The sequence below is a fragment of the Lepus europaeus genome, chromosome 4 (genome assembly GCF_033115175.1).
Source record: "Lepus europaeus isolate LE1 chromosome 4, mLepTim1.pri, whole genome shotgun sequence".
Classification (NCBI taxonomy): Eukaryota; Metazoa; Chordata; class Mammalia; order Lagomorpha; family Leporidae; genus Lepus; species Lepus europaeus.
In genome coordinates this window covers 40,160,901-40,183,527 of record NC_084830.1, presented here as the reverse complement: position 1 = coordinate 40,183,527, position 22,627 = coordinate 40,160,901, and the positions used below count along the sequence as shown (strand labels likewise).

The 22,627-nt window shown below is 40.7% G+C and overlaps 1 protein-coding gene across 2 annotated transcripts in view; it reads left to right on the top strand.

Moving 5' to 3' along the window:
* ATP6V1C1 (ATPase H+ transporting V1 subunit C1) overlaps positions 1-22,627 on the top strand; it is a 64,649-nt gene that overhangs the window by 22,306 nt on the left and 19,716 nt on the right. For both annotated transcript variants that reach the window (XM_062188152.1, XM_062188153.1), the window contains exons 2-6: positions 5,781-5,949; positions 7,143-7,210; positions 13,405-13,490; positions 15,635-15,729; positions 21,904-21,995. In XM_062188152.1, coding sequence (XP_062044136.1) covers positions 5,818-5,949; positions 7,143-7,210; positions 13,405-13,490; positions 15,635-15,729; positions 21,904-21,995 — 473 coding nt within the window. In that variant the 5' untranslated portion in view covers positions 5,781-5,817. The remainder of the gene's footprint in view (positions 1-5,780; positions 5,950-7,142; positions 7,211-13,404; positions 13,491-15,634; positions 15,730-21,903; positions 21,996-22,627) is intronic.

The following is a 22,627-nucleotide window of genomic DNA, read 5'->3' as shown; positions in this document are numbered from 1 at the left end:
ACTTAGAATGTATCTTTCCACTAATAGTGAAATCCTAGATCAGGCTGAACAGTCTTCAGCAACAGACAGCAGGTCTGCTTTTGCCTAGGACTGGTAGGGTAGGGCTTGATTGGGTGCAAGGGAAGATTTTGGGGATGATAAAGTTGTTCTTAATATTGGTTTTGTGGTGGTTACACAGGTATGTATGTTTGTTAAAAACTTAGTTTTTAGAGTGGTTGCATTTTATTGTGTATAACTTGTATTTCAATAAAGTAGATTTTTTTAAAAAAATCAAAGGGAAGGTAAAGGGAACCAACCAACTATAAGCCAGGTACTTTAACTTGATTTAATTTCCACAGTTACTCATTCACTGAGGAATATTCAACAAGTACTTTTTGAGATTATATCATGCCAGCCTCCATGCCAGGTACTGAGGATACAGTGGTGAGCAAAAGCAGTCATGGTTTCCACTTCTCCTGGCAGTGTATTACGGAAGACAGACATTAGTAAAACGTCTTTCCTTAGGGAAGCAGTGAAAAAGGAAGCACTATGAGAACATATAATACATTTATGCTTAGCGTATAATATATCCATATGCTCAAATGTAGGACAAGATACGTATTACATAATATGTAGGAGGCACCTCTGATGGGGTTGTTTTGACCACTAATGGGGTTAATATACATGAAGTGCTTTGACTAATGCTGGTTAAGTGGAAACTGGGTTGCTTGGGCTGGTCTGGCTGCTGCCGCCTGGAGAATGTGACAATCCCAATTGTCTGATGGTGAGGGAATACTGCAGTACATTTTGGGGGAAGAGGTCATAACTGGATTTTCAGTGCTTTTGAGACATCCGAATGGAAATGTCTCGTAGTCCATAGTGGTGCTTGTGTAGGGTCCTGGGCTGCAGGTGGTAGGGGAAACCATCGAGAGAGAGAGAGAGAGAGAGAGACTGTCTACAGATACATTTACACAGAAAAAAAAAAAAAAGAGATACAGACCTGGAACTGAGTTTGGAGGAACTCTACTGTTTAAATGAGTGTGCCTTTGTCATAATTTTCTCCTCCGTATAAGCTGTGGTTTGCCTACTGTTTTTGCTCAACTTCTAGTCTTTCTAGTTAAAGAAAGGGAAATAATTAGGAGTAAAACAACGACTTGATTGAAGCAGTATAGGAGGTACAGGTGTCCAGTTTTCTGATGAGTTGATAACTAGTGGTCACCAATTTTGACTTTTTGTTTCCTTGCAGCTGAGTGAAAAAGAGAACTACGTTTAGCAAGATGACTTTCATTTCCTGACCCCAAAAAGCAGAGATAAATGTTGTTTGGAACTAAGCTTAAATTGTTCTTATGTTTCAAGGAAAAAATTTTAAGTTTTCTGTAACAAGTTGATAGTAGACATTGTTTAAAAACAGAAAACACGGATTTTGCAAAAAAAAAAAAATTTCATAGAACCATTACAATTATTGATGCTGCTGTCAAATTTTCACATTCATCCTTAGGTACTAACTGGCTTGTCTTTTTGTCAGCCTTTTCTTGTAGTTTGCTTTTTTGACTAAAGATAAAAAAACATAACAGAGGCAGTGGGCTTTTCTTTAACACTTGACTCTGTTCACCCTTGAAATAAAAAAGGGGCGGGGGATTTAGGAACTTGCAAGCCTACCAATTTTTTACTTATAAATATTCTAAAATAAGGATTTGTTTTCTGAAAAACCAAATGAAAATCAAAATGCCATTAAAAATATAGGATTTGAATACTTTTCTTGGCCTTTATTTTTTCTTGAGTGAGACTTTTTGACTGGTTCAAGTCATTCTTCTATTTACATTTATTTGTTCATTCAACAAGTAGGCATTAAGTACCTGCAGTTGGTAGGAGTTTGTGTCTTCACAGAGAAGATACAACTCTGACCTTCAGGTGGAGAAGAAGAACAGAAAGTGCAAAATAGTGGTGTAAATAGAGTATGTAAAGAGGTATAGAGTATTTCCCACTGGGGAGAGCCTTGGGAAGTAAGATGGGTGGGGACTGTAGCTAATGCAGTGTCCCCCACCCGCTTCCCCGTCCATGATGGCCAGATTGGACAGGGAGATCTAGGTGCAGGATTTATTTATTCCTCCTAAGCTGTGGGAAGAGATTTGCAGTGTTGCCACTTTGCAGACAAGGAAACTAGTGTGAGAAAGGAGTTTGGTACTGTGAGACTCCTAAGCGTGTGCTCTTCCTTTTGTGATTGGGCAAGTCCTTTGAAAATCTCTCTCTGTGTCTCTGTATCTTTTTGTTTTTCGTCTTTTTGTTTAGAGGAATCATTGTTCTGTCCAGGAGGCAGGATAGTGTGGGTTGCTGAGTGATGCTGTTGTGTAAATTGTGATTATCCTGGATGAAAAGAATATGGAAAGGCAGCTCAGATCCCCCTATCTAGCAGAATTCATTGAACCTATAGGATGCTTTGAGCCTGGAACCAAACATAGGGAGAAGGGGTTCAAGCTTACATGTGGATCTTCTTCAAAGGAGAGCTGAGGCGGAGCATTGTTTTCTCCTACCACACTGGCAAGAACATGGCCTTTAGAGTCAAACACAACTAGGTTTGAACCCCACCTGCCAGTTGTGTGACCTTGGGTGAGTTATGGTCAGGTGCCATGTGAGGACTTTTCAACAACAGACCACATGTCCCATGGTGGTACCATGAAATTATGTCATCTGGTGACATTGTAGCCATCTTAGCTTGTGCAAGTACATACTAAGTTGTTTGCTTGATTGAATAATCTATTGATGCATTTTTCAGAGCATATCCTGGTAGGTGAACAGTAGATGGTGGTACTAACCTCTGAGTGTTACTCCTATCTCACAGGTTGTCCTACAAATTCATCTTTCTAAGATAATGGATGACAAGTGTACAGCATACTACCAAACACAGAAGGCACCTTTTCCTTATCCCTGTATCTCCCAACCATAAAGTTGTAGAAAGGGCTCTAGTTAAGAGCAGAATTAGAGAACTTTTCTAGAACTTTCCTAGATACTTCTGGGCTAGTTTTATTTAGACCTAATCATGACTTTATTTATATATTTATTTATTTGAAAGGCAGAGTTACAGAGAGGTGCAGAGAAAGAGAGGTCTTCCCATCCGCTGGTTCACTCCCCAAATGGCTACAATGGCCGGGGCTGGGCCAGTATGAAGCCAGGAGCCAGGAGCTTCTTCCAGGTTTCCCACATGGGTGCAGGAGCCCAAACTCTTGGGCCATTTTCTACTGCTTTCCCAAGTTGTAGCAGAGAGCTGGATCAGAAGTGGAGCAGCCAAGACTCAACCCTATGCCCATATGGGATGCCTGGCCAGAGCGAGTACTCTGTCTAGGACAAGGATCATGATAAGCTCCTGTTCGGATCATTGGCTATCTGGGAAGTACCTGCACTGGAGAAAGTGTTGGTCTTCATCACTAAGAGCTAATGAAGGTTGCAACTTGATTAGTAATGTTGGAAAGTCATCTTCGAGTACATTTTTTGAGATATTCATGTAGTACCACCATCTTACATTTATACCATTTTAACCTCGATGAGTTTTTAGTGTCTTATCTGTAAGTGCGAGGAGAATATTTATCTCAGAAGGTATTGGGAAGCTTAATTTAGATCATGTGTAAAACATTTAGAGCAATACCTGGTAGATCCTCTATAAGCAGTAGTTGGAAAAAGTGTATATATATATATATATATGTATGTGTATATATATATATATATAGTGACATTTGTGTTGAGTTCATTTTCAATAGTATTATAATGAGTAGATAAGGTTTCTTTAAATGGTCTAAGGAAATTTTTAACAGCCCATTGTAATTATGACACTAAAAGAATTTAAATTACAAAATCCTTTCTCTGGGCAGTGCTGTTCTTTATGAGATAGTTCTGTTCCATTCCCAGGCATGGATCCCAGTGTCAGGGAGCATGAATGAGCAGTGGTAGTAGAAAGTGTATGGTTGTTCTCATGAAGGCCCATTAAAGTGTAAACTTTACATTTTTATGAGTTATTTTGTGTTTCTGTGCTTTACCTACTTACATTCTAAGTAGATTTGTCTCTGTGCTTTTCCTCCCCTTTGTGAGGAGGAGGGGATTAGGACAAAAGGTTGTAGAAGAGGCTTGCATGTCTTTTTTTTTTTTAAGAATTTTAAAAAACATTTTTATTTTATTTTATTTTATTTATTTATTTGAAAGAGTTACAGAGAGAGAGAGGTCTTCCATCCTCTGGTTCACTCCTCAGATGACCACAATGGCTAGAGCTGCGCCGATTTGAAAGCAGGAGCCAGGAGCTTGGGCCATCTTCTGCTGCTTTCCAGGACATAGCAGAGAGCTGGATTGGAAGAGGGGGCAGCCAGGTCTCGAACTGGCACCCATATGGGATGCCAGCGATTCAGGCCAGGGCGTTAACCCGCCAGTGGGCCCTTGCATGTGTCTTAATGGAACTCCTTGGAGAGGGAGTTGCACAGCCTCTTTCTCACTCAGACCCTCAAAAATCTGATGTTTTAAATAGCCAGATGGGGAGCAGGAGTTCAGCCTGGCAGTTAAGCTGCCCACATTCCACTTCTGAGGGCTTGGGTTTGATTCCTAGCTGTTTCTGAACTGAGCTTCCTGCTCTTGCAGACCCTGGGAGGTAGTGGTGATAGCTCAATCCAGGCCTTGTGGGAAGTCTACATTGCATCTCTGTCTCCTGGCTCTGGCCCCACCCTAGCCCAGGTCATTGTGGGTATTCGGGGAGTGAACCAGCAGATGGGAGCTCTGTCTGTCTTTATCTGTCTCTTAAATAAAAAATGACCAGGCAGATTTGTAAGACTTTTTTTTTTTTTTTTTTTAACTTGTAAACATTTGATGGCAACTACATACACATCAGGGAGTTGAAGAAATTTCCCTAGGGTGAGTAGAATTAACTACTCATTTGACTACACTGTAGGTTTGCTAAGCCAGAGCAGCAGATTTCTGTAGTGACTACTGTTTAGATTTGATTCATTTCTCCAGGATAAAAATGGCAGTGTGTGTGTGTGTGTGTGTGACTTCCCATTTTTGTTATGCTTTAAAAGTTTGAGATAAGGGGCCAGCGCCATGGTGCAGTAGATTAATCCTCTGCCTGCAGTGCCGGCATCCTGTATGAGTGACGGTTCTATTCCTGGCTGCTCCTCTTCCAATCCAGCTCTCTGCTGTGGTCTGGGAAAGCAGTAGAAGCTGAGACTTGCTGCTGCTCTTCCAATCCAGCTGTCTGCTGTGGCCTAGGAAAAAGTAGAAGATGGTCCAAGTCCTTGGGCCCCGCACCCTTGTGGGAGACCCAGAGGAAGCTCCTGGCTCTTGGTTTCGGATCGGCGCAGCTCTGGCTGTGGCGGCCATTTGGGGGGTGAACCAACAGAAGAAAGACCTTTCTCTCTGTCTCTCTCTTTCACTGTCTGTAACTCTACCTCTCAAATAAACAAATAAAATCTTTAAAAAAAAGTTTGAAGTAAACCTGCAAATTCGTGACTCAGCAGCTTTCTTGGTTAACTGAAATAATTGGCAGCTAGGTAGTCTCTTCGTGAATAATTTCCATTTAGGATGTTTTACAGTTGAAAAGAATGGCCCTTCATGTGTTAGACCTTTATCATCTCTTTTCCTACTATCATAAATACATCTCCTTTTATCATTTAGATAGATTCTCGTCCAGGTAAGTTTGACTTTGCTAGGCTAATGTTAGAATAGTTTTGAAACAAGTTATTAATTTATCATTTACCTTGTGACTCTGAAACACTTGGGAAACAAGTGGTATTAAATGTCATCTTTGATTGTTTTGTTTTGTATTTCAGAGTCTCTTGATTTCAGAAGAAATACCTGGTAACAAACATGACCGAGTTCTGGCTTATTTCGGCTCCTGGGGAGAAAACCTGTCAGCAAACGTGGGAGAAACTGCATGCAGCAACTACAAAGAACAACAATCTTGCTGTCACTTCCAAGTTTAACATTCCTGACTTAAAGGTGAAGCTTCACTGTACAAGAGAGTGTATAGGAGAGGAGAACCAGATCTTGCTTTGGGTAGAATTAATGCCCAGTTTCCTTCAGAAGAAAAATCCTCTTGTCTCAAGCCCTTTGCGTAGTTTAAAAGGCTTCATGTTCTTTGAGGTTTCAGGGTATACTACCAAAATGAAATAACATTTTTTCTTTTGTGGTTTTCTGAATTATATAAGAAATATTACAAAAATATTTGATATATATATATATATATGATTTTTAGAAGTGAAAAATTCTTAGTAATAATGTTTTTTGAATTTTTGTTATGAAATTCACATTATGCTGGCTAACATTGTAAACACCCATGGTACCTCCTTAATCATACTTTGCAAATATTAGTTATTCTAGTTAAGCTATTTAACATATGCTAAAAAACTGTAAACCAGCAGGGTCAGGGTGAAGCAGTCTGCCTGTTATCAGCTGGCCAAACTTTGGTCAGAGTGACAGTAATCTGATACCTACATTTTGCTGATTAAGTGAAGTAGCCATAGACTGCATTCATTTCAGAAATACTTAAAATTATTTGTTCTTTTTAAAATTTTTATGAATATAAAAAACAGATTTCATGTATTACAGGTATAATTCTAAGGTAAACATACTTCCGCCCTCCCTCCCACCAACCCTCCCTCCTTTCCTCAATCCTCCTTCCTTCCTTCCTTTGTTTTTTTCCCTTTAATTTTTGCACTAACATCAGTTCAGTTTACTTTATAATAGGCTTAGTGCACCACTAGCCATAGTGCTCTGCAAGTACTGGTTCTTAATGTATTTGGAATTAGGGAGTCCTTTGAGACAGACAGGACATTCCGTCCAGAACACGCTCATTTACACACAAATGCTTTTGCCTACAAACTCAATTACAGACCCTCTGGTGCTTGGGCGTGACCTCCTGCTTTAAGAACCCCAGTGTAAAGCAGAACTGCAGATGACGCATTGTTCCTGGGCACAGCACAAGGACAGGCCTGCCTTTGAGGAGTCTTCATGTCTTCCATGGTGGTTTTGCCTATGAATTAGAGGATTATCTTGTGTTGAAATGTCTGACCAATGTTTTTTAACCACACTTACACATTATGAAATAAAGAATAAGAGCTTAAGGTTTGTGGGCCCTTCAAATCAAGATGCTGTAAAGATGAAAATAATAAAATGCTATATTTCTCTTCTAGGTTGGCACACTGGATGTCTTGGTTGGCTTGTCAGATGAATTGGCTAAACTGGATGCATTTGTAGAAGGGTAATGTATGCATGGAATAGAGCAAAATGAGAGACAGAGTTTTCAGGCTGCCTGGATATTAGGCTGTTATCACGTATATTCTCTGCTTTTTGAATTGGTTTTAGAAAATGATGACTTATTTTCTTTGTCAGTCAACTTTTTGAAGGTACGATTTACATACAGTAAAATGTGCCTGTTTGTGAGCATGGTGATTTTTTTTAAATGTCTTTATTGAGATATAATTTACATACCATGCAGTTCACCTATTTAAAGTGTGAGATTCAAGACCAGTATTGTAGCACAGTAAGTTAAGCTGCCATTGCAATACCATCATCCCGTATTAGAGTGCTAGTTCAAGTGGCAGCTCCTCAGCTTCTGATTAAGCTTCCTGCTGATGTGCCTGGGAAGACAGCTGAAGATGGCCCAGGTGCTTGGGCCCCTACTATGCCAGATGGAGTTCCTGGCTTCTAGTTTTGGGCTGCCCAGACTTGACTGTTGTGGCCATTTGGCGAGTGAATCAGTGGCTAGAAGATTTTTTTTCTCTTTCTCTTCCTTTCTGTCACTCTGCTTTTCAAATAAATAAATAAATAAATATATTTTTTTAAATGTGCAATTCAGTGATTTTTAGTACAGTCACAGATATGTACAGCCATTGCCACAATTTCAGAACTTTTTTTTTTAAAGATTTATTTATTTACTGGAAAGGCAGAGTTACACAGAGAGAGAAAGAGAGACAGAGAGAGAGATAAGTCTTCCATCTGCTGGTTCACTCCCCAGATGGCCACAACGGCTGGAGCTGCACCGATCTGAAGCCAGGAGCCAGGAGCTTCTTCCTCGGTCTCCCATGCGGGTGCAGGGGCCCAACGTCTTGGGCCATCTTCCACTGCTTTCCCAGGCCGTAGCAGAGAGCTGGATCGAAAGTGGAGCAGCAGGGACTTGAACCGGCACCCATATGGGATGCCTGCACTGCAGGCGACGGCTTTACCCGCTGGGCCACAGCGCCAGTCCCCAGAACATTTTTCCCCACTGTCCAAAGAATGCCCTGTTCCTGTTCCCATGAGCAGTCATTCCCTGTTCCTCCCACCCACCAGCCTGCTTTCTGGCACTATAGATTTGCCTCCTGAGGACATTTCATGTAAGTGGAACACAATACATGGCCTTTTGTGACAGGTTTCTTTTGCTTAGCATAGTATTTTCAAAGTTCACCCATGCTATAGCTTATATCAGTGTTTCATTTCTTTTTTTTTTAACCAGGTAATATTCAAATATGTAGATATCTCATTCATTCATTAGTTAATGGACAGTTAGGTGGTTTCCATTTTTTTGGTTTATATGGATAATGCTGCTATGAACATTCATCTACAAGTTTTCTTGTTCTCTGTGTTTTCATTTCTCATGACTATGAATCTAGGAGTGGAATCACTGGGTCACATGGTAACTCTGTGGTTAACTTTCTGAGGGACAACTACCAGATTGTTTTCTTTTTTTTTTTTTCCTTTCTTTTTGACAGGCAGAGTGGACAGTGAGAGAAAGAGAGACAGAGAGAAAGGTCTTCCTTTGCCGTTGGTTCACCCTCCAATGGCTGTGGCTGCCGTGGCCGGCGCGCTGCAGCCAGTGCACCGCGCTGATCTAAAGCCAGGAGCCAGGTGCTTCTTCTGGTCTCCCATGCGGGTGCAGGGCCCAAGGACTTGGGCCGTTCTCCTCTGCACTCCCGGGCCACAGCAGAGAGCTGGCCTGGAAGAGGGGCAACCGGGACAGAATCTGGCACCCCGACCGGGACTAGAACCCGGTGTGCCGGCACTGCGAGGCGGAGGATTAGCCTATTGAGCCGCGGCACCGGCTCAGATTGTTTTCAATAATGGTTGCATGGGGCCAGTGCTGTGGCATAGCAGGTAAAGCTGCCACCTGCAGTGCTGGCATCCCATATGGATGCTGATTTGAGTCCTGGATGCTCTACTTCCTATCCAGCTCTCTGCTATGGCCCGGAAAAGCAGTAGAAGATGGTGCAAATGCTTAAGCTCCTGCACTTACGTGGGATACCTAGAAGAAGCTCCTGGCTTTGGATCGCCTCAGCTCCAGCAGTTGCAGCCATCTGGGGAGTGAACCAGTGGATGGAAGACCTCTCTCTCTGTCTCTGCCTCTCTCTGTAACTCTGTCTTTCAAATAAATAAAATGAATCTTTTTTTTTTTTTTAAGAGGGTTACACCATTTTATTTTTCCACTGTCAGTGTATAGTGTATAAGGATTCTTATTTCTCATGTCCTTGCCAGCACTTGTTATCATTCATCTTTTTGATTATAGCCATCCTAGTGAGTATGAAGCAATTATCCTTTGTGGGGGTTATCTTAAGATTCATTACTTTTTTGAAAAGGAGAACATTGAAGAGGAAGAGGAGGAAAAGGAGGAGAGAGAGAGAGATTCCATCTCTGGTTCACTCCCCAGATGGTTGCAACAGCCAGATCTGGGCCACTCTGAAGCCAGGAGCTAGGAACTTATTCTGGTCTCCCACATGGGTGACAGGGCCCCAGATACTTGGGCTATCATCTACTGCCTTCCCAGGCACATTAGCAATAAGCCGAATCTGAAGTGGAGCAACTGGGACTTGAATGGTGCAGCGGTTCAATATGCTGTGGCACAGTGCTGGCCCAATAGCATGCATTTTGGATTTGCATTTCCCTATTGACTAAATGATGTTCATTGGCCATTTGTTTTTCTTTTGTGGAGAGATGTCTGTATCCTTTGCTGGTTTTTATTTGGCTTGTCTTCTTATTGAATTGTAAGAGTTCTTTACAGGTTCTAGATATAAGCCCATTTTAATATACAAATGTTTCTCCCTATTCTTTGGGTTGTCTTCACTCACTTTTTTTATATATAGTATTCTATGTAGCACAAAGATTTTTAATTTTGGTGAAGTCTGTTTTCTTTTTTTCATTGCTTGTGTTTTTGGTATTGTGTCTGAGAAGCCATTTCCTAATCTAGGGTCAGTTTTATGTCAGTGTCTCATTGTAAGAATCTTACACTTTTGGCTTTTACACTGAGATCTTTGATCCATTTTGAGCTAATTTTTGTCTGTGACATGAGGTCGAGGGTCTTTGGTATGTGGATAACCAGTTGTCTCAGTCATTTGTTGTCTCAGCATCATTTGTTGAAGACTATTCTTTCTCCTTTAAATTTTCTGGACACCTTTGCTGAAAATCATTTAAACTTATAAATATGACGGTTTCTTCCTAGACTGTCAGTTCTCTTTCACTGATCTGTCTTTCTGTCCTTATATCATTGTTATATTAAGTATTGTATTAAGTTTTGAAATTGGAAATTGGTGAGTCTTCCAACTTTATTTTTCTTTTCAAGATTGTGTCCTTGTATTTCTATATGAATTTTAGGATCACATTATCAAGTTTTTGCAAAGAATTCAGCTGGAGCTTTGATGAGGATTTTGTTGAATCTATGGATCACTTTTGAAATACAGTTACACTGCACATTTTAGCTGAAAATGAATATAGGATCCTTGATAACTTTCTGCCTTGGCAGAATCAGCCTATCATCCCTTTGACTCTCAGAATACAGAGCTTTTAAGTCTATATGGCTTATGTAAATAGACATAATTTGCAAAATGCAGAGTTTTGGAGATTCTTAGAAATGTACATTTGATTGAAACTTTCAATGAATAGGCTTGATTAGAGAGAAACGTTTTCTTGAAATCTATATGGAAAGTTTTCCCAGTTATGCTTTTCTGAATTGTTAGAACCTCTACAAAACAACCACTCTAGGAGTATGAGGTAGCTTTAATAAATTTGGAAAATAGAATTAGAAGATACTGGTTTTGGTGCAAAAGTTTTTGAAATCTGTTCATAGGAACCTTCAAAAAGTTAATGGAAAATAGTATTCATGAAAAAACTATGGATTTCAAATTTTTTTTGCCCCAGAATAAACATCTCTTAATTCTGTACTTCCATGAACTTTTTAAAGTACTCTTGTAGAGCCTGAGGTCTGGGTTGCAGAGAGAGAGAGAGAGAGAGAGAGAGATCTTTTTATCATGTTAGCAGGTATTTGGGAAGTAAACATGCCTGAGGATGCACTGGTTGTTTTTGAGAATGGAGACTGTTTTACAGTGTTGTACAAGAGATACTGAAAGGCACACTGAGGCCAGACACTTGTCCATTGAAATGGAAAAAGAAGATGAAAGAGAAAGCAGCAACTTACTTTTAGGTTTATCATTCTATATATTCATATAGAACAAATAATTATGGTGAGTTGGTATAAAGATAGTGAAAATAATTTATTGATGCTATATTCAAAGAACAATTGATGGAAAGAATGGTCTTGTGGTTCCTTGATAATAGGTTTTATATATTGTGTGTGTGTGTATATGTATATATATATATATATATATATATATGCATATTTTAAAGATTCACGTATTTGATAGCAGAGTTACAGAGAGGCCGAGGCAGAGAGAGAGGTCTTCCATTTGCTGGTTCACTCCCCAAACGGCTGCACCGGAGCTGCACCGATTCGAAGCCAGGAGCTTCTTCCAGGTCTCCCATGTGGGTGCAGGGGCCCATTATTCAGTATAGGCTTGTCATTAAAATTTAGTCCTCTGCTTTTTCTTGCCCCCTTTGTAAAGTGCTTTGGGAGTTTCTTAATTTGTCTTCCCAATTTTGCCTCCCAGCTATTGATCATAGTGTCAGAATATTTGTCCTGGGCCCTGTCCCTACCATGTTGAATCCCTGTCTGGAGTCTCGCTTCAGAGGCTGTCTGCAGTCTGCCTCTACCTCCAGGCTGAGGACTCCTCCTCTCAACATGCCACTCTGGTCGGTTGGGCTTACCATCCTCGGAATGCCCATGGCTTTGCACCTCAGTTTATCTTGATCTAGACTATACCCCATGAAAGAAGATACTTCCTGTGTAATCAAAGCCCTCATTGCCCTGCTGACAGACCCTGGCCTGTATTCTTTCTTGATTGTAGTAGCTGGAAGTGATGCCTTTTTCCTTTATGCTTCTCTGTAACCTGGTAGTCACAGCTGGCACTTACTCAGGTTGCTTTGCATTTAAACATTTGTATTTTTTTCTCTCTCTCCAGTTGATTTGAAGCAATGTAAAGGCAGTGAGTTTGTCTTGTATAATCTTGACTCCTACCCAGAGCCTCGAGGCAGACATGGAATGGGCCAGAGTGAAGATTCCATGTTTCCAGTCACAGCTCTGTCATCAAATGACCTTGTGACTGTGGATAAGGCACTTTCTGTCTATCTGCCTCAGTGTTTTACTTATAAAATGAAGGGCTTGACAAGGTCATAGCTGGGTGCCTTGGTGGTTTTGGCACTGTGGTTTCTTTATAGCATACTTCCTTGCCAGTAGCAGATGTTTGATAAATAGTTCATGAATAAATAATGTAGGACCTCATCCTTCATCACAGCCATTGCTTATGTGCTATTGCTTGTTGTTGGATCCCTTTTTTCCTACATGAAAGCACAGTGGCTGGCTGGGAATGGAATGCAATTCTCTCTCTTCCTTTGTCCTTGACCCTTCCAGTCAATCCATCAGCCAGTTTCTCAGCAGATGATATATGGCTACTTACAGACTGTTTCTCACTACTTTCCTACTCCATTTTTTTTTCTAAGCTGTTGAGCACATTGCATGTAGTCTCCTTAAAATCCTACAGTTATTTAGTTGATTTTTACATATAACAAAATCTTGGTCCATTTTATCCTTTAAACATTAATAAAGTAGAATCTATTCTGTATCGAATAGATAGCTTAGTGGGAACCTACATAGTCAAATCCATGTCTTTTTTTTTTTTTTTTAAGATTTATTTATTTACTTGAAAGAGTTACACAGAGAGAGAAGGAGAGGCAGAAAGAGAGAGAGAGATCTTCCATCCGTTGGTTCACTCCCCAGTTGGCTGCAATGGCTGGAGTTGCGCCAATCTGAAGCCAGGAGTTTCTTCTGGGTCTCCGATGCGGGTGCAGGGGCTCAAGCACTTGGGCCATCTTCTACTGCTTTCCCAGGCCATAGCAGAGAGCTGGATTGGAAGTGTAACAGCCAGGACTCGAACTGGCACCCATATGGGATGCCAGCACTGAAAGCGGCGGCTTTACCCGTTACGCCACAGCACTGGCCCCCAAATCCATGTCTTTAGGTAGCATGTTCATTGTGTAACATGGGATTCAAGTCTTTTTCCTGAAAATGTTTTTTTTTTTTTTTTTCCTCACCAGAGTGGTAAAGAAAGTGGCTCAATACATGGCTGATGTATTAGAGGACAGTAAAGATAAAGTGCAGGAGAATCTGTTGGCCAATGGAGGTAAGTTTATATTTTCATGATTGATAATTATTAACTTATATAAAGTGAGTGACTTCACTACAAAAACTGAAAAAAAAAGTAAAACAGTCTATAAATAAGGATATTGAATACAACAGAAAGCCAATAAAGCATCATTATTATTATTATTATTACTGAAATTGGTGATATCCTGTCCCCAAAACTCAATCTTTTTTCTTTTTTCAAGATTTATTTATTTATTTGAAAGTTAGAGTTACACATGGGGGTGGGGGTGTCTTCCATCTGATGGTTCACTCTCCAATTGGCCACAATGGCCAGAGCTGCGCTGATCCGAAGCCAGGAGCCAGGAGCTTCCTCCGGTTCTCCCACATGGGTGCAGGGGCCCAAGAACCTGGCCATCTTCTACTGCTTTCCCAGGCCATAGCAGAGAGCTGAATTGGAAGTGGAGCAGCCAGGTCTCGAACCGGCGTCCATATGGGATGCCGGTGCTGAAGCTAGGGCATTAACCCACTGTGTCACAGCACTGGCCCCTCTTTTTTATTTTTTCAAAGAATTATTTATTTGAAAGGCAGTTACAAAGAGAGAGAGGGAGGGAGGGAGGGAGAGGGAGAAAGAGGTATCTTTCATAGCTCGTTCACTCCCTGAATGGCTGTACTGGCCAGGGCTGGACTAGGCTGAAGCCAGGGACCTGGAACTCCATCTGGGTCTCCTTTGTAGGTAGAAGGGACTCAAGCACTTGGGCCATCTTTCACTTCTTTCCCAGGTGCATTAACAGGGTTTTGGATCAGAAGTGGAAGAGCCAAGACTCGAACCAGCGCTCATGTAGGATGCTGGCATCACAGGCGGCAGCTTAATGCTGTGTGTCACAACACTGCCCCTCCCATTCCCCCTCCTCCAACCACAATCTTATGTAAGATAATCTTACAGAATACATAAGATATCAGTGTTAACAGAAATTTACCTTAGCTCTTTCTGGGCTCAGCTTTTACTAAGTCACATTTACAAGTAAGTTTTCAAGTTACGTATCCTAGCGTTGTTCCTGTTGTGTAACTACTGTCTTCTCTACCTTTTTGTTTTTAATGGCCTCTGAGTGCAAAAATGTTTGAATAGAAATTACTGACTTTACTATAGAGTAATGTCTCCTCCACTCATATTCGAATATGAAATTTCTTTACTGAGGGCCTATAAAGTCTATTGACTTAGACTCTGTTGCATAGAAGCTAATACTTATATAGAGTATGCTTTCTCTAATAGTGGCTTTATAAAGATGACTTTGACCTCATTGTTGTTATTTGTGCTTGGATTTGTGGTTTTCTTATGAAATACCACTTTAGCATCTGGTTCATTTTAACTTAGGTCATCCATGTTTAGTAATTAGAAAAGGAAGTAACCCTTTTCTTTTACTGTGTCCTATGTTATGTACTATGATAAAGTCCCTGTATCTTAAATCCAGTGTTCCCCTAATCTCATTTCTTCTTGCAAATAATAGATGCTCAATGAATAGTCAGTTAAAAATACAGTAATTATTCTTTCTCTTTATTATAATAGAGATTCTGATTTAATTGTTGACTATTTCTGTTTTTTGTGTTTTGGGATAGGATGGACGGTAGATGTGTTATTTTGTGGTGCCTTTACTGGTCTGCCAGCTATTTCATGAGTTAGGATGGGCAGTGAGTTATATCAGATGTCAGTGAATGACAGTTGGCAGTCTGGGGGGCAGTGCATCGAGAACTGCTTTTGGAAATTTCATCATGCTGTTGGCTCATTGATTTATTGTAAGGAGAAACTAAGGAGAGAGAAGTAGCTTGATATGAGTTACTTTTGTCATGTACTTGGCATTTGGTTTCCCTGACCTTAATCCTACCAGACTAGAGGGATAGAGCAGTTTTGATTACTGAACTGAGTTGTCAAGCAACTCTTTGGTCTTCCATCTTTCATTCTGTCATTTTGAAAGTGAAAGGGTCCATGTTTTGAAGATTGCTGAAATGCATACTTCTAGAGACAATCATCACATGTTGTGTGGCTGGTTAAGCTGCTTGGAATCTATTTTAGTCCAACATATAAATTACATAAAATATAAAAATACATTTTAATGCTAAAACTTGGGAAAAAACTAAAAAATTCTGATGCTTCTCTTTAGTAATTAATTTATTTCCTTATTTCAGTTGACTTGGTTACTTATATAACAAGGTTCCAATGGGATATGGCCAAATACCCAATCAAGCAGTCCCTGAAAAATATTTCTGAAATAATTGCCAAGGTAAGATTAAACTTGAGACAGGTAGGACACATTAATTTATAGTAGTTTTGTTTATTTTATAATTTAGCTATGAAATACTTTGTGGGTTTTTGACAAAGGAACTTAATTATGTGTCACAGATACAAACAGGAGTTATTCTTACTACGACTTTAGATGTTAAAAGATGTTTAGTTGTTAAAGATGTTTAAAAGTTAAAGATGTTTAAACATCTGTAGCTTATGTAAGTAGTGCAGTTTACTTATTTGCATGGTTAACTTACATGCTTTGATGATGTTTAAAGGGAAAAGGAACTTTAAAATTCTGTAGTATCTGTGCAGATTTTCAGGGTAACAGATCATGTAGAATAGAAAGTTGGAATCTATTAAAGATGTATGAGTTATTCAGTTAGGTAATAATGATCACTCATGTATGTTTATGTACAGTGCTTGCTCAAACATTAAACTTTGATGAGTTCTCTGACCCCTTCTGTTGGTGTTGAGCCTTTGCCCAGAAAAATGCCTATTTACATGTTCCTCATGGTTGTGTGGATAGTGTTCAGGGAATAAATCACCCTGAAGCCCACCCGTGAACCCTCTAGGTGAAGAACTCATTTTATATTGAGAAGTTCTTGAGTCTGAAAGAGAATATGAAGGTCTCAACAGAAACTATAATGAGACAAGCAATCAAGGACCTGCAGGTGGCCCTTGTTTGTTGTTCTTTGCGTCAGTGTACTTTGTAAGCATTGTGATTTTTACAAATCAGAGGTGTCTGGCAACACTGTGTCAAGCCATTTATCCAACAATATAAACTCACTTCGTGTCTCTGTGTCATATTTTGGTAATTCTCACAATATTTCACACTTTTTCATTGCTGTTATGTCTGTTTTGGTGATTAGTGATTTTTGATGTCAGCATTATAATTATTTTGGGGTGCCAAAAACCTTGCCATATAAGTCCATAAATGTTGTGTGTTCTGATTCTTTTTTTTTATTTGAAATTCAGAGTTACAGAGAGAGGTAGAGACAGAGAGAGAGGTCTTGCATCCACTGGCTCACTCCCTAGATGGCCACAATGACGGAGCTGTGCAGATCCAAAGCCAGGAGCTTCTTCTGGGTCTTCCACATGGGTGCAGGGGCCCAAGGAGTTGGGCCATCTTCCACTGCTTTCCCAGGCCATAGCAGAGAGCTGGATTGGAAGAGGAGCAGCCGGGACTAGAATGGCGTCCATATGGGATGCCGGGGCTTCAGGCCAGGGTTTTAACCTGCTGTGCCACAATACCAGCCCCAAGTGTGTGTTCTGATTCTTAACACCTGCTTGCTGTTCCCATCTCCCTCCCTTTCCTCAGGACATCCTATTCCCTGAGACACAACAGTATTGAAAGTAGGCCCTATAGTGATGGCAGGTGTGGCACAGCAAGTTAAGCTGCCACCTGGGAGACCTGCATCCCATATCAGAGTGCTGGTTTAAGTCCTGGCTGCTGCACTTCAGATCCAAATTTCTGCTAGTGCACCTAGGAAGGCAGCAGGTGATGGCCTAAGTACTTGAGCCGCTGCACCCATGTGGGAGACCTGGATGGAGTTCTGGGCTCCTTGTTTCAACCTGGCCCAACCCTGGCTGTTGAGGGCATTGGGGATTAAGCTAGTGCTAGTGAATGGAGGATCCCTGTCTCTCCCTCAGTTAACTCTGCCTTGCAAATAAATCTTACACACACACACACACACACAACCCTATAATATTCCAGCTTGTGGTCACTGAAGTGAAAAGCTAGAAGTGATGAAGCTTAGTGAGGAAGGCATGTCAAAGCTGAGATAGGCCCAAAGCTAGGATTCTTAGGCCTATTTGCCAAGTTGTGAATGCAAAGGAAAAGTTCTTGAAGGAAATTAAAAGTCCTGTTCTAGTGAACACATAAATGGCACTGTGGCATGGCAAGTTAAGCCACCGGCTGCAGTGCCAGTATCCCATATGGGCACTGGTTTGACTCCTGGCTGCTCCACTTCTGATCTAGCTCCCTGCGATTGCACTTGAGAAAGCAGAGGATGGAAACCAGCAGATGAAAGATTTCCCTCTTCTGCCTCTCCCTCTCTCTAATTCTGCCTTTCAAATGAATAGCATAAATCTTTTTTTTTTTTTTTTGGAAAGATAGGCTTACAGACAGTGGCAGAGACAGATCTTCATCTGCTGGTTTACTCCCCAAATGGCTGCAACAGCCAGGGCTAGGCCAGGCTGAAGCCAGGAGCCAGAGCTTCTTCTGGGTCTCCAGATGTGGGTGCAGGGGCCCAAGCACGTGGGCCATTTTCTGCTGCCTCCCCAGCTACATTGGTAGGAAGCTGGATTGGAAGTGGAAGCAGCCAGGAATTAAACCAGTACCCATACGGAATACTGATGTCACAGGTGTTGGCTTAACTGGCTTTGCCACAGTGCTGGCCCCTAAAATAAATCTTTTTTTAAAAGAAGGCAGAGAGGGAAACAAAATAGCCTTGTTGCTGATATGAACAAAGTTTTAATGGCCTGGACAGAAGATCAAATGAGCTATAAGATTCTCTTAAGCCAAAACCTAATCCAGAACAAAACCTTGGCTCTCTTCAATTCTGAGAGAGCTGAGGGAATGAGGAAGCTGTAGAAGAAAAGTTCGCAGTTAGCAGAGGAGGTTCATAAGATTCAAGGGGAGAAGCTGTTGCCATTTCTGAAAATGCAGGATGAAACAGTAGATACTCAGGGTGAAGCTGCAGCAAGTTATCCAGAAGATCTGGCTGCCATCTTTGATGAAGGTAGCCACGTTGAACAACCGGTTTTCAGTGTATACATAACAACCTAAGACTGGAAGAAGATGCCGCGTAGGACTTTGATAGCTGAAGCTTCAAAGGACAGGTGGGCTCTTCTTGTTAGAGGCTAATGTGCCTGGTGACTTAATGTCGAATCCAGTGTTTACCATTCTGAAAATCCTGGAGCCCTTACGAATTACACTAAATCGACTCTGCCTGTGCTCTCTACATGAAACAGCAGAGCTTGAGTAACAGCACATCTGTACGTAGCATGGTTTACTGAATATTTCAAGCCCACCACAAGCTACTCAGAGAAAGATTCCTTTCAAAATATTACTGCTCGCTGACAATGCACTTGCAAACCCAAGGATTTTGATAGGGATGTGTACCACAGGATTAATGTTTTCATGCCTGCTGACACAGCATCCATTGTGTATCTCTTGGATCAAAGAGTAATTTTGACCTTCAAGTCTTATTACTTAAGAAATACATGTCATAAGGCTATAGCTGTCACAGACAGCTTAGATCCTCTGAAGGATCTAAGCAAAGTAAATTGAAGACTTTTCTTCAGGAGAAGTCACCATTCCAGAAGCCATTAAGAACATTTGTGATTCATGAGAAGAAGTCGCGTTATGAACATTAATGAGTTTGAAAGATGTGAATTGCAGCCTTCATGCATGACTCTGAGTGGTCTGAGACTCAGTGGAGGAAATAGCTACAGATGTGGTGGAGATAGCAGGAGAGCTGACACTGGAAAGGGAGCCCGAAGAGCTGGCTGCGTTGCTGCAGTCTCAGGACCAGTCTTCAGTGGGCGAGGGGTTGCTTCTAGGGATAAGCAAAGAAAATAGACTCTGCAGAAGATGCTGGGGCCACTGTGGAGAGGGCAACAAAGGATTCAGAATATTAGCTGAACTCAGTTGAAAGTAGTGACAAGGTTTGGGAAGACTGACTCCAGGTTTGAAAGAAGTCCCACTGTGCATAAAATGCGACCAAGCAGCCTTGAATGATACAGAAAAATGTGTCAGGATGAGTGAGTGCATGTGGCAAACTTTTATTGTCTCTCTCTCTTTTTTCTTTAAACAGGCAGAGTAGACAGTGAGAGAGAGACAGAAAGGTCTTCCTTTTTCCGTTGGTTCATCCTCCAATGGCCGCTGCGGCCGGTGTGCTGCAGCCGGCGCGCTGCAGCTGGCGCACCGTGCTGATCCAAAGCCAGGAGCCAGGTGCTTCTCCTGGTCTCCCATGCGGGTGCAGGGCCCAAGGACTTGGGCCATCCTCCACTGCCTTCCTGGGTCACAGCAGAGAGCTGGACTGGAAGAGGAGCGACCGGGACAGAATCTGGTGCCCCAACTGGGACTAGAAGCTGGGGTGCCAGCGCCACAGGCGGAGGATTAGCCTAGTGAGCCGCGGCGCCGGCTATTGTCTCTCTTTTTTTAAAAAAATATTTATTTACCTGAAAGTCAGAGTTACACAGAGAGAGGAGAGGCAGAGAGAGAGGGAGCGAGAGAGAGGTCTTCCATCCACTGGTTCACTCCCCAATTGGCCACAATGGCCGGAGCTGCACTGATCCGAAGCCAGGAACCAGGAGCTTCTTCTGGGTCTCCCGTAAGGGTTCAGGGGCCCAAGGGCTTGGGCCATCTTCTACTGCTTTCCCAGGCAATAGCAGAGAGCTGGATCAGAGTGGAGTAGCCAGGACTAGAACCGGTGCCCATATGGGATGCCGGCACTTCAGGCCAGGGCGTTAACCCACTGTGCCACAGCACCGGTCCCTATTATTGTCTTATTTTAAGAAATTGCCGCAGCCACCCCAGCCTTCAACAAGCACTGCCGTGGTCAGTAAGCAGCCATTGAGACTGAGGCAGGCCCTTCCACCAGTCAGAAGTTTGCAACTTATTGAAGCCTTAACAGCATTTTTTTTTTTTAAGCAAAAAATACTTTTTAATTAAGGTAGGTACATTGTTGTTTTTAAAGACATAGCACTGTTTTCCACTTATTGGACTACAGATATGATGTCCACATAATTTTATATATTTTGAAAACCAAAAAGTTCCTATGACTTGCCCTGTTGTGATACTAGCTTTATTATGCTGGGCTAGAACCAGTCCTGCCCTGGATTCATTGTTTGCCAGTATCCTTAGTGATCTGCCTCGCACGCAGAAAGTATGGTTTTAAATTATTAGAGAGACCTTCCTCAGTTGCTAGTTACTTTATTTTGTATGGTATTATATATATATATATATATATATATTTATTTATTTATTTATATATACACACATATGTGTATATAGTTAATTGTAAATGAATAGACTATCAAAGATTTTAACATTTTACAATTTAAAGAAAATGAGTAGTTTGATAATAACAAGTGGTGCTTTTACTGTGACTCAGTCTTATTTTCTTTTGATCCTTATCAAGGATTTAATTGCTTCCTGATACTAGTGTAGTTGGATAAGGAAGTTAGACTCAGAGAGGTCAAGTGACAAGTTACAGCTGCACAGCCAGGAATCATAGCATGGCGTTGAAACCAGTTCCTCGATTGTTAAGTATACTTTGCATTTTCTCTCGAAATAGTAGTTTCAGTCCTGTCCTGAAAAAATCAGGTTCTGTAAAATTTTAAGTAAATTCAACCACAATTTTAATTTCATTGGAAATATATTTTGTGTAGTAATAGAGGAGTTTGTAACAATGAAACTCCCTATGTAATTTAGTTCCTTTTGGAAATATATCCTGCAGCCTTATAAATTATTAAGTCTTTCAGTTAGTAATCTCTAAACCCAGTGGCCTAGGTTCAGTTTACATGACTTAAAAAGTAATTTAGGGGCCAGCGTTGTGATGGAGTGTTTAAGCTACTGCTGACAACACCAGCATCCCATATCAGAGAACCCGTTCAGAGTCCCGACTGCTCTACTTCCAGTTCAGCTCTTAGCTAATGCCTCTGGGGAAGCACCCATGTGGGAGAAGAGACCCTTATGGAGTTCCTGGCTCCTGGCTTGGGCTTGGCCCAGATGTGTCCGGGCCCGTTGTGGTCATCAGGGGAGTGAACTAGCAGATGGAAGACCTCTTTCTCTCTCTGGTGTCTCCCTGTCACTCTGCCTTTCAAATACATAAATATAAATATACATATTATATGATATTATTATATGTTATATCTAATATATAAGTAAATTTCAAATAAGTAAAAATAAATGTTAAAAACATAGTAATAATTAAAATATGTGAACTAAAGTGATATTTTTGGTAGAAAAGATGCACATGCAGATCATATTATAATGAAATGATTTTTTAAATGACTATTCAAAGTTATGCTTTTAAAATTATAGAATATCACTTATTAGAAACTTAGTGGTGCTTTCTATAAAAGTTAAAGTTCAGCTGTTTTAATTACATTACTAATGGCAGACTAAGGGAAATATTGTATATGTTCTTCTTTTTTGAAGGGAGTAACTCAAATTGATAATGACCTGAAATCTCGAGCATCTGCGTACAATAACCTGAAAGGGAATCTTCAGAATTTGGAGCGAAAGAATGCGTAAGTGAATCCTATTTATGTGAATATTAGGACTTTGGGAAGCACACTAGCGTGCACTGTATGAAATACTATTAGGATTTATTAGGTTTTTATGATCAAGATGGTATTTATTTCATAAAGACAAGTTCATTAAGATAAATATGAAGACTTCAGATTAATGAAAACAAATGTGACTTACTGTGCTTATTTCATAAGTAATACCTGTGAACTGGCTCCTGGTTTATACCTTTATCCATTTTATATTTCACTGAAAATTGTGTAAAATAATTGTTTTAAATAAAATCATAGTTTAATTGCGGAGGGATTACCTGTTGCTTAAAATAACTCTATAAAAAAATCCTTTTATGATGCAATAATTATTCCCTACGTTATCTGTTTCCTAAGTTTAGATTTTTCACACATTAGATTTTTGTTCAATTAGGACTCTTTTTTTTGGTTGATCTCCTTGTAGGATGACTACTAGAGGCATAGCTTTAAGCATGGAACTATTCACATTTTACAGTCACATCTCAGAGGGAAAGTTGATTGGATATTGGCAGTGATACAAATGGGGCAAGAAATATTCATTATGGAAAGATTGGTACTGGAAGACCAAATGAAAACTGATTTGAGAGTTGAATATTGGGTCAACT